General features: G+C 36.0%; 1 protein-coding gene across 2 annotated transcripts in view; it reads left to right on the top strand.

Moving 5' to 3' along the window:
* The window catches only part of ITGA8 (integrin subunit alpha 8), a 113,133-nt gene that overhangs the window by 50,562 nt on the left and 49,959 nt on the right, over positions 1–12,612 (top strand). For both annotated transcript variants that reach the window (XM_068212074.1, XM_068212079.1), the window contains exons 16-21: positions 1,100–1,155; positions 1,692–1,846; positions 2,992–3,129; positions 3,597–3,664; positions 4,754–4,901; positions 11,345–11,437. In XM_068212074.1, the coding sequence (XP_068068175.1) occupies positions 1,100–1,155; positions 1,692–1,846; positions 2,992–3,129; positions 3,597–3,664; positions 4,754–4,901; positions 11,345–11,437 (658 nt within the window). The remainder of the gene's footprint in view (positions 1–1,099; positions 1,156–1,691; positions 1,847–2,991; positions 3,130–3,596; positions 3,665–4,753; positions 4,902–11,344; positions 11,438–12,612) is intronic.

Below are 12,612 nucleotides of genomic sequence, written 5' to 3'. Positions count from 1 at the left end.
TACAGCTATATGAGGCTTCTCCTAGCAGTTGTTGTTTATAACTGCAAATATGTTGCCAGTCTTACACAGAAGTATTTCTTATGGGAAAGGACTCTCCTATGGCTGAGGTGACATTTGTATAATTGTTACAGTTGTGGTGTGAGTATTTCCAGGCTCAAAAGAGCTTGCTCTACATTCAGAATAACTCAGGCAAATTAAAAACAATTTACTTGTGTTGCTTTTTGTAGAATGCATTGCTTTAGCATACTAGATAAAGAACATGAATCACCAATTTCTCTGTGCTTTGATTTAAGTCATGTAAGTGCCACTTTCTGTAAAACTTAACAAATTAAATGCAATACAGTTTGGTTAGTCTGATGCCAGAAAAATGGAACAATTTAGGTTTTATATTTTGAATTAATTATAGCTTTTTGAAATAATGTGTTGCTTTTTGTAGAATGCATTGCTTTAGCATACTAGATAAAGAACATGAATCACCAATTTCTCTGTGCTTTGATTTAAGTCATGTAAGTGCCACTTTCTGCAAAACTTAACAAATTAAATGCAATACAGTTTGGTTAGTCTGATGCCAGAAAAATGGAACAATTTAGGTTTTATATTTTGTATTAATTATAGCTTGTTGAAATAATGAAAACCTTACAGTAATGCCAATGGAATACTTTGGTATCCTTAGTGTTTTATTTTGCTGGAAAACAGCTTGAGCACTGACAACATGATCTAAAATTTTTCTGATTTGAACATGATGAAAGGATTTCTGCAGACAGCCTCTTACAAAGGTGGTTTTCTGAACTTCAGCATAAAAAATCCAGCTTTGGCAATAGTGTCAGAAGGGTCATCTCCATGGTCCCTCTCAAGAACTACTGGGACCAGAGAATCTTCTCCATACCTTTACCAGGAAGTATTCAGAGACTGTCTTCTGTGATTATTAGTGAAGCCTAGGAGACTTCCTGATGTAACTAGGGAATATCATAGGTAGCTAGATACAATCTCAGTTAACATCTTTTTAAGCAAATAAAAATAAAAGCTATGACTTGGGAACTGCTGATTCCCAGATCAGTCCATTTTCTGCTAATAATGAATTCTCCTTTTTTATATGTAGCTTTACTGTAAGAGTCTGCGCAGACTTTGAAGGTCAGAGTATTTCAGATGAGATAGGTAAGAAATGTTTTCTATTCCTGTAATTTACCCTAGTCCTGCTCCATGTCAGATGTATTTTTTCCTACACTTGGAAAGACAATAGGAGTGAGATCCTCCTAAGGCAAGAAAATGCAGTTTAAAAAAAAGTATTTATGTGTATATATATATATATATATATATATATATATATATAGTGTGGAAACGTGAACCTTTTATTACTCACTTAAAGGATTTTTGTTTCACTTTAAGTAATTTTCTAAATAAAAACAAGAATGTACCTTGTTGGAGATTTTTCTGTTTTAGAAAAATAGTAAATTAAAGGGACAGAAGTCCTGTACACATATGATCTGTCAGTGAAATAAGAAAGCTTAAATTATGCATCCTGCATAATTTGGGTCAAAACCTAGTGGGCTTTTAAATAGACAGGCGCTTAAAGCATGGATTAGTTTTTCTTGGAAGACTTGCTTAGGTTCATTAATTATAATACAGAATTAATTCCGTACTGTTTTCTTTCTGTTAAATCAGTAACTAATTTATTTATTTGTATCCTTTAGTGCTGAAAGGTGAATTGCAATTAGATTCATTGAAACAGAAAGGAGCTGTTAAGAGGACCCTGTTTTTTGATTATCATCAGTCACATCACTACTTCTCCCTTGTGATAGAAAGACAGAAACAACTCCATTGCCAGGACTTCCTTGTTTATCTCAGAGTAAGTTTAAAATATTTTGGACTTTCATCATTGTTTCAGTAGTACCTGGGATTTAAAGATAATAATAAAAAGAAGTCACTGGAAAAGGAAAGGTAGTTTCCAAAATTACAGAAATGGGATACAAGATAGACTTCATCTGTGTGTTCAGTATGTCCAGAGCATACTGCTACCTTGAAAAAATTCCCTATGTAAATCTTTTGTCAATATAAGTAGAAATGAAAGACAGATTTTTGAAGAGTGTAGAATTTCTCTGTGTAAAAATACATTTATTTCACACTCTTCTGGAAATACTGATCAAATACTGCATCTTCTGATATAAAAATACAAGATTGCTTTCCATTTTTGGTATCCCTTTTTTTTTTAGTATTCACAGTACAGTAATAAACAAATCATGTTAAATATCATGCCAATTCAGGTTCAAAAGGTTTTAAAGGAGTCTTACCAGAAATATTGGCCTAAAATGCATACATTTTAAAAAATATTTTAAAGATATTTTAAAATGTTTTTAGAAAAACTAGAACTGTGGAATTGTAGTTGTAAAGGAGAAAGGATCAACACTTCCTCATTTGCACGTGGGGTTATCTCATGCAATTGAAATAGATTATTCCAAGTCTGATCCAAGAAAAGCAGTGGGAGGTGAAATGGAGAAGTTTCAAGCACTATGTAAGGACATATCTAGACAATAAAGGTGGTTGAATTTTACCATTGCTAATTCTTATAAATTCTTGGTTATGGTACAAACCAGCAATATTACCTCCACAAATCCACACATGCCCTACCTCCATTTCAAAAGGAAGGTGAGCAGTAGCTGATAGGAGTTGGTTCTGTGTGTCTCTCTTAAACAGCTTCATTTTAGGCTAATGCTTTGAAAAATTTCTGAGTCTACTCAGCTCAGCCAGCTTCTTCCAGATGTGGGGCTGTGGAGGCAATGTGTTCTGGGCATTCCAATTGCTGGTGAGTCTCTTTGCTTTCCTAATGACACCACATGCAGCCAGGATTTGGCCAGCATCTGCCAAAGAACCATGTCTTTACCTTCAATAAAGACCACATCTTTACCTTCAGAAGTCTGAATCTGTTGTCTTACTATACCAACTGAAATAATCATAGTAAACTATTGGTTTTTATTATGTGATTATTACTCACAGGATGAAACAGAATTTAGAGATAAATTATCTCCCATCAGTATAAACTTCAATTATAGTTTGGATGAGTCCAGTTTTGAAGATAGTTTGACTGTGAAGCCAATACTGAACTATTACCAGAAAAACTCACTAGCAGAGCAGGTATGAATTTTGCATGTCACATTTTCTGTATATAAACTTGAAAGCATTTGCAAATATTCTGTGTGTATCTTCCTTAAAAGAGAGTATCACAGCCAGAAAGTACATTCCAGGGATTTAATTAATACAAAATGTAGATTGAATATAAAACTAGAACCAGCAGACCTTTCAAGTGTCTCCAAAACTCTTGTGCTCATAGTTTTGATTGCCTTCTAGAATATGTAAGCCAAGTTAGTGTAGGAAAGGGCCTGAAGATGATATTGTTCTGCTAAGGACATATTTGACCAAATGAATATTCTCCAATCTCTGACTACCACGTGAAAAGGAGCTTACAGAAAGGAGAAAAAGATTCAATTCATGGCAGTGGTAGTGGTATTTAAGACACTTAGGTTAGCAATATTTAATGAAGTGATTTGGACTTTGAGACATGTACTAACTGTATTATATTTTTTTATTTTGCAATGGTACAGGCTTACATTCTGGTTGACTGTGGGGAGGACAACATATGTATTCCTGACTTGCAACTTTCTGCAGTGCCGTAAGTTAAATAAAATACTACTTAAATAAATATAAATATAAATAATATATTAGTTAAATATTAACTAATATAATATAATATAATATAATATAATATAATATAATTATTGTTATTATATTAGTTAGTAATATATAAAGTTAAATATAAATAATATATTATGTCATAAATAAAAAGTCCAGACACTGCTAACTGTTGCAACAGAATGGAGTACGTAGAACACAGTTCTGCTGTTTACTGTAGCTAATCACTCTTACCTGATTTCCAGATTTTAATTTGTATATCCATTTCAGCTATAAAACCAAGAAATGGAGAAATATACACTTGCAAACCACATTCATGATGTTTAATGGTTATCATAGAAAATATAGTTTGCAGGTGTTTGTTTGGTGTGGTTCTAGTTCTCTGAAAAGCAAGAGATGATACAAATTGATGTTCATAGGAGGTTTCAAGGTTTTTTTATTTCAGTGTGCCAGTGATTTTGAACTTGGACACAATTCTCCTGAACTCAATACACAGTGAAGTAATTTAATCTCAAAACAAAATTTTCAAAACAGGGCAACAGTTTCTCCTGTGGAGAGAGAAATATGCCAAGCAGGACAAGTGGGGAATGTCTGAGAGTGACCTGACTCTCATCAGAATCAGTCTGTAGCTGTGAAACAAGGGCACAGTGCTGTTGCAGGCCTCAGGAGAATTTTTTCATTGTTTGTATTACAATGGACATGAGGAGAAAGCTACCACCTTTGTGTCCTCCAGAAAACAATGCTGATGAGACCCCTGTGGCAAGTGATTCCTCCACGAAATACTTCTTGCTGTTTAGAAAGTGGTCAGGCTCTGAAATTTTTTACCACTTACTTTCAAGTTTTGTGATAGTCCATTTTGGCCACAGTGGTGTTTTCTCTTAGCCTCTTTTCTACCCAGGTACTGGTATACTTTTTCATGCAGTCGTTTTTATAGAAAATGTTATATTTTGTGTTCACAGAGCGTTTTCCAGAACAGATGCTTGGAGAGCAAAATGTCTTTCTGCTTTATTCATATGTAAATCCTAATTGTGCATGTTTTAACTCCTGACAAGTAGTATGTTCTGTACAGGGATACAGATCAGCTAATAATTGGAGAAGAAAACTGTGTCATGCTCATAATAAATCCAAGGAATGATGGGGAAGGAGCCTATGAAGCTGAGCTACATATAAAGATTCCGCCTGAAGCAGATTACACTGGGGTTGAACGCAACAACAAGGTAAAGTAAAATCAAGATGTTAGTGATAATGAAGCAGACAACTGAGAACAAGGATAACCTACATAGGCTCTACCAGCTATACATAAAGAGGTTCCTTTCAGGAAGGGAGATTCCATCAACTCTCAGCTATCCTTGCTGGCACAGCCCAGGGTAAAGATAAGCCATGCCTCCAAAAGATGGGAAGGACAGGACCATTCTGTTCAGACCCAGCTCAGGTTCAGCTCCTTGCCATTAACTTATTTATAATGACACAAATACTGTCACATTTCTTCTAGGAATAGAAGTATTCACATAATTCAGATTTTGAACCAGTAAACAATATCAGTAGCAGAAAGTAATACTGCCAAATTCCCTTAGTGCTTCTAACCTGGGATCCCATGGTCCCAACTCCCAGCCAGAGTAAATGAGCCCTGTGACCCCCAGACACTTGGACATTGCTGTCTCCTCTCACAGCACACCAGTGTTTTACCATTATTAAGGGTGTCCCAGTCTCCAATATCCTGAATAGTTGGACATTAATTGCAGTATAAGCTTGACAATGTTGCTTTCCCTTGTTGTCAATTCTTTTATGTTAAGAATGGACCAAAAATGCAATTAAAGTAAAATGTGCCAGTGTTCACAGAAGGACTAATGTTCACTGAAGTCCTGCTGAGCTGTACTGAACATGCAGTGTTTTTCCTTTTTGAGTCTGTTTTTTTTAAGAGCAAAGATGAAACACTATCCTGCAAACAAGCAGAGTGTTCATGTATTCTGTGTTGGACAGCAAGTCTGAATTGCCTCATCTGCACATATATCTCCCAGGCTGTTGCAACATGAGCCTGCTTTTTTTTCTGTTAGTGCCTGGAATGTTCAAAAGGGCCTCAAGGGTGAGAGTGGGAGAAAGCAAGTTAATTTCCTTTCTGAAGGCAAATGTTTTTAAGGAAGTTGAAAGTAACTTACAAGGTATTTCCTTATTCTTTTTCTGTCAGTGGCTTTATTAATGGGCTTCTAACCTAGTTTGAAAAAAATTGCAAGAAGAGGTAATACTGTCATCAAAGATGATAAAAATTCTCTGCAACCTCACATCTCAGAAGCATATCTTAAAGACACCAGCCTTTCCCTACCGCCTGTTCCTTTTGTTCTCTTAGCAAAGCCTCTGGTTTTTTGGACTGTAATCTACAAAACTAAAGTTCTCTTTGATGTGCTACAAATGGTTCCCTTTTTCCTTCATTCCTCTTTAGAAATCTTTCGCTGCTCTTTTGGATGTTACCAAGGTGTCAGAGAAGGCACTAATTCCAAAACCCAAGCATGTATTAGCACATATGTATTATTTGAAGGACCTAGGGGTGGGAGTAGACAGGAGGCTGGACATGAGTTCTCAACGTGCACTCCCAGCCCAGAAAGTCAAATGTGTCCTGGGCTGCATCAGCCTTCCAGTACCTGAAGGGAGACTAAAAGAAAGACAGAGACTTCTTACACTGACATGTTGTGACAGCACAAGGGAGAATAAATTCAAACTGAAAGCAGGTAGGTTTAGATTAGATACTAAGAAAATTACTTGGGTGTGAGGGTGGTGAGGCACTGGAACCAGCTGTCCAGGGAAGCTATAGATGCCTCATGCTTTGAAATGTTTAAGGCCTGGATGGATGGAGCAGCCTGGTCTAGTGGAAGGTGACCTGTCCACAACAGGGAGGGGGGTGGAACTAGATGATTGTAAAGGTCCCTTCCCATAGATGATTGTGGGTCCCATTCCCATAGAATGGTTTGGACCAGAGAGAAATCATTACAAGCTTTTTATGATTTTAGGAAAAAAATAGTTTTATAGTGCCAACACAATAGATTCATGGAGAAAGGAAGGAAATAATACATGGGAGATCTGGTGCTTTGGAAGAATAAAGAGAAGCTAGAATGGGTTGAGAAGGAGTTTTAAAGTTAGAATACTTTTTCTTTTGAAGACAAAATTTTAAAAACACAGGAAATACAACTACTTCATTCTTTTCAGATTTTGGGAAAGATAAAAATGCCTTTCTGACAAATGCAATTCTGAATCCTTTTCGATTTATAAAAAAACTGCCTTAGTTTTCTCCACATTTACTTAGCTCACTCCCACACGTAATTTATTTCATATTCTTTGCTTTTTGTACTTCATTCAAAAAGATGTCATTATATTCTTTCTGAGAAGGATCAAAACATTAGTCCTACTTGCTACATCATTTTTAGTGTCTTTCTTTCTGCATTTCAAGGACCATTTTCACAAGGATTACAAATGACACTGAAAGAAAGTTTATTCTTCCTATTGTTTTTAAATGGTAAATGTATATTTCTTTAAACTATGTTTTTTGCAATATTATGGTTCCATTAAGTAAACTAAAATATTAACTTCTATGTGCATTTGGAAAAAAAATGATGCTGTAAATTTCTTCTAAAATTTTCTGCATGTAAATTCTTCTGTTACCAGGATGACCAAATTCTTAGGGGCCATAGTATCAATGGGTATAAATGAGAGGGACTCAATTCATTCAACTTACAGGGCTTTGAGCAATTTGAACTAACAAGACAACAGAAGAAATTATCACACTGCATGCAGTAAACACTGAGGTATATGAAAAAAAGGTCTGCAGGCACTTTTTGAGACATGGACTACAGGTGAAAATTACAGTTCTCATGTCAGTTGCAGCGGAGTCAGCATTTCAGTTCTTATTTTTATGTTTGTGTTGTATCCTGACAATGGGGCTCCTGAAATTGCTCCTGAAATATACCTAATTTAATGCAAACCAATTTCAGCAGACAGGTAGATTTATGGTAGAGCCTATTGCAATCATGTTCTTAAAGCTCTGCCTGTAGGATTGCATTTCCTCTTGGTTGCATTCATGTTTACAATCCTCTGTGTAGCTGTTTTTCTCCAAAGCACAGAATTCCTGGTTTTAAGGCAGAGATAAGGTTCTCCTCAGAGCCAACAAATCAGGGAGACTAAGACGAGAATAAATAAAATGGAATCAGCTGAATAAATCACTTGATACATTTCTGATGGAACTGAATTATCTGTAGAATCAAATAATTCAATTACACTGTCATAGTTTCAAAGTGACTGTATTCATAGAGGATATTTGTCTATTGTGGGGCTATTCTGGATTTAGTCTAGCTAATAAACACACATTAAGTGCTTAATAGAGAAACATGTTAAGTGGCTCCTGTCCAGCCCTGCTTTTTTTTCTTTATTTCATGTTAACAATGTATTGTGTTATTGTTTATCATTTGAATTACACTTAGAAGCTGGTGACGTCAAAAACTTCACTGAAGATTCACTTGCCTTCTACCTCCTCCCTTCAGCTTTATGCAATATTCTGTTTGACCTGCCTCAGTTGGCAATATCTTCTTATCTCTGACCTGATTCTGTAGAATACTGCACACAGACTGTGCAACTGCATAAAGGATGAACAACGTTTTGGAGAAATGTGATCATATGCAAGTGGAGAGGCAAGTGAATATGTGTGATCTTAAAGTTTCAGGTCAGGGACATGATTTTGGAGCTTCATTGATTCCTGCAGATGCTGACACTTCCTTCAGTCAAAAGCTGAGGATTGAAATAGAATGACTTTAAATTAAATCAAGTGTTTTTCACCAGTTGTATTGTAGAAACACTTAGAAGGTTCAGAAACCAGGTAAATAAGAAAATTACCACAGCTTCTCTAGTTCCTGGGAACCTATTGGCTTGCCGTAACTGTTCATATGCAGTAGGTGTGAATTTACTGAAATTAGCTGCAATGAAGAAAGTATAACCACATATATTACCTCATATTTCCAGCACTAGATCCAGAGACAATATATACTGCTGTATGGTACATTTTTACACTACAACACTCCTAACATGACTGTGTGTTTGAACCCCCAGCCATAGCCTGAATACTGTGCACTAACCCTTTGCTCCATGATAGAGCTGCCCATATTGAACAGCTCAATCCTGGCTTAGTAGCAAAAGCTGGGACTCAAATTCTTATGGAATAATTAGTAAATAAGGCAAATACAAAGCATTAACAGATATTTGTTACACACCAAAAACATTACATATTTTGGCAGAACTGCCTCTGCTCAGGCTGGAAACTGCAGAGTGGTGAAGATCACATCCAGTCAGGTATTTTACTGGATAAGCTCTGAGCCATTTCCCCCATGCCTTTCTGAACTAAAGCATGGCACTCTTAAAATGAGAAAAAGACCTGGGACATTCTTGTCTTATATGGAAATTCTTTGACTAAGTACATTGTGGCTGGCTAGATGAGATGTGATTTGAGCTTGGTGAAGGCAAAGACTACTCTTCATACATCAACTAGATACATACATATATATCAACTAGAAGATGGTACCTAATCCATCCCCTTTTCCTCAGAAAATAAAATTGGAAGGCGATGGTAAAGGAAAGAAGAAGTTTTTTACTTGCCAGCCTGTTGCATTTAACAGTTGTGGCATCAATTAGTAATTCATCACTACAGACACAAAAAAGTTTCAGGTTTGTAGGCTGCCTGGATTACTTAAAGCATCCAATCACTTTCTAGTTAAAATGCACCCTGGGAGCACATGTGGTAATTGTTGGGGTTTTACTTCTGCTCAAGACTGCCAAAAATCCGTGTTTTGTTACAGAAATGTGAATTGATACCAATGGCAGGTAGAAGGGCTTTGTGGCAAACCCTTCCATCTGGCTGAGTTACATGTGAATGCACTGATACTGACAACAGTAGGTGTACAAGTCTCAGCTCTTGCTAGCTTCCTGCCTGGTTTTAATTTGTCTGTTTTGTATTTAACCACCTCAAAAAAGGTGATCAGTGCAAAAACAAAGATGGTAAATCTCATTATGGAAGGAATTCTACCACAGTTGACCCTTTGTCACATCTTCATACTGCACAAATTAGCTTTTGTGATGCTGGTCAGAAAAATTCTTTACCATTATTCATTTTTAGTCTAGGAACATAACCTCCAGATTGCAGAAGAGCTACTTGAAAAATTTCTCCATTTTTCAGCCTTTGAGGGAAAAAAACAAGTGTGATACGGGCTGATTTACTTTGTGCTGGTCTATCATACAGCATCTTTAAAGAAGCTGCCAAATATCTAATACAAATGAGTATTTATTTCTAACTTTTAGACCTCAATTTCAACCCCTCTCCCCCAACAAAAGCAAAACTATAAACCCACACATCAAGATCAAATGGACAGTTTTCCAGACACGTTTGATTCCAACTGTGTTAACACTCTCTTTTCTCCCATGCGTTGCTTCCCACCTCTAATTAACCAGCTGGAAAGAGTGTAAAAATGCTTCCCTCCCAATCCTAGAGAGGCTTGGAAAGGCTATTAGTGAACTGGACATGCTGTGTAACAAACTTTGTTTCCGCCTAGCAAACTGTAAAAATGTCAGCATACAATGAGGTGTGTGCTGAGGGTACGCTTCACATGGGCTCTGCTTAGGACATGCCCTGTCTTTTCTTTTAATCTCAGGAAGTTACAAGGACAGCGTGTCCATGCTGGCTTTTACAGATAGGGCAGATTGGTACAGAGATTTCCCAGGTCTTTTTATGTAGAGGACATGAACTCATTCACATTGCTTCATCTGTGAGAATCACAAATGAGCAGAAAGGGAATGCAACTTGCTGCATCCTGCTTTTACAAAGCTGGTTTACTCCTGCACATACATGGAAATGCCTTCATTTACTGAAGATGTCAGGGAGGAAAACAGAAAAAAAAACCACCAACACATTTTATTGCAAACCCCCCCACATTTTATTGCTTTGCTTTATTCTGTCTCTCCTAGCTTGCACTATTTTATAGCTGTACCTCCTTTTGTAGAGTTGTTTTGTTTACAGATGATGTTGCTAGTGATAAAGATTGCTATAAACAACAAAAACCTTTATGTCTCATAATGTGAAAGTTTATCTCCTTTGTTGCTAATTTTTAAGCACACATAGCATGTGTTTATAAACCTAACATAAAACAGGTTATATTTTTACAGAAGTATTTAACATTCTAAGTATTTTACCACAGATTGGAAAACAAAGATCTAGAATTGCTCCATACTCAAGTTTTGCCAATGTCAGAAATTCATTATAGAGATTTCTTGTAATGGATAACACTGTAATTACTGTGAGACCTATTCTTCTCACTTAATTTTGTCTACTCTTTGTTTCTCTGTTGACTCGTTATGGCTATAGGAATGATTCACAACAACAAAGCAGTATGGTAAAACTAGACATAGAGTGATCTCATCATGATTCTTAAGGTACTGGGAAACTATCCTGTTTGTTTTTCCCTGGCATCAGTTTTCCTCCATTGTCTGACAATAACCAACTAAATGTTTTGATAGTGCTCTAAGCAGGTGTCTGAAATCAAAAGAAAGGTCACAGTCAAAAAGGCATCACTTTCCCAACTGGATACATTTCACTGTGATCTCTGACCTCTGTATTGGTGTCCTTTTGTTGCAGGCACTGCGTGTGTTGAGCTGTGATTACAAGATGGAAAATGAAACTAGAATGGTGGTTTGTGATCTTGGGAACCCCATGGTGGCTGGCTCAAACGTAAGGGAAAACCAGATGCATTTACTGATTTTTATCTAATTGAATTTTAAAGGGGAACAAATGGAAATTTATTCAATTACCAGAATGTGTCCCAATAAGCAGCACATAAACCAAATTATTTACCTGGACAAGAAATTGTTAGTGTAATAAGAGGTAGAACCGTGCTTCTGAAAAAGTAACAGTTTGTTTTTCTAAAAGATTAATTATGCTAGAACTTGGGGTTTATATCACTCAAAGAAAGTGAGAGTGACTCAATTTGTCACTATCATTTCATTAGAAGTTGCACTAGTATAATGAGAATTCCAATCTATAATGTGATCCGTTTATTTCGTCCTTTTAGTATCCTCTCTACTTAAAACATATAGATATGTGTATAGTAAATGACAACTTCGTCAGCCTGAGTGTCATCTTGAGTGCAGAAACATTGTCTTACCAGTTTATATCACAATTTATATCAAGTAAAGCATGTTTGGAATAAACACTTGCTTTAAATTTATTATTTTAATTCTAAAGATTTTTCTAAGACAACCTCTCATAAATAATACTACACAATAGATAGAATGATGGTAGCCTTGTTCTTGGACAAAAGCAGAACTGTATAATAACTGATGATGAACACTAGATTAGGATAAAAAATAGGTTTGGAGTAAAAAAATTCCACAATTGTCATTCTTTGTCCCTATGTCATGATAGAACAACCCAGGAAATCCCAGAAGTGTTAAATCCAGGAATGTTCAGCTATGGATGCTCTTGCAGAGGAATTTAGTGTTTCTTATAAATTCATAAATTCTATGAATATTTAACTAAAAGAAAATAATCCAAATATTGATACTTAGATGAAAAACTGTCCTAATAAAAACAAAGCAGTCAACAGCACAAACATATATCAGGAATAAATAACAGTTTTTAATTGAAAACTGCTACTGTTTGAATTTCATATTGGACCTATGGCTTTGCAAAGAAACCAAAGCAAATTTCTTTAGTATTTTCAAAATACCTGCTAAGTTAAAGTTTATCCTATGGAAGATCAATATTTTAATCTTCAGCCTCTCTATAGAGGGGGACTTTCCTGGCCTCTTTTAATCTTAAAGCAGTTCATGTCTGACGCTTGATAGAAGAACCAAATGGGTCATATATTTGGAGAATGGGACTAGAATAAGTTTCTTTGGATCTTT

Source organism: Anomalospiza imberbis, chromosome 1 (assembly GCF_031753505.1).
Source record: "Anomalospiza imberbis isolate Cuckoo-Finch-1a 21T00152 chromosome 1, ASM3175350v1, whole genome shotgun sequence".
Taxonomy (NCBI): Eukaryota; Metazoa; Chordata; class Aves; order Passeriformes; family Viduidae; genus Anomalospiza; species Anomalospiza imberbis.
This window is presented reverse-complemented; position numbering and strand designations above follow the sequence as displayed.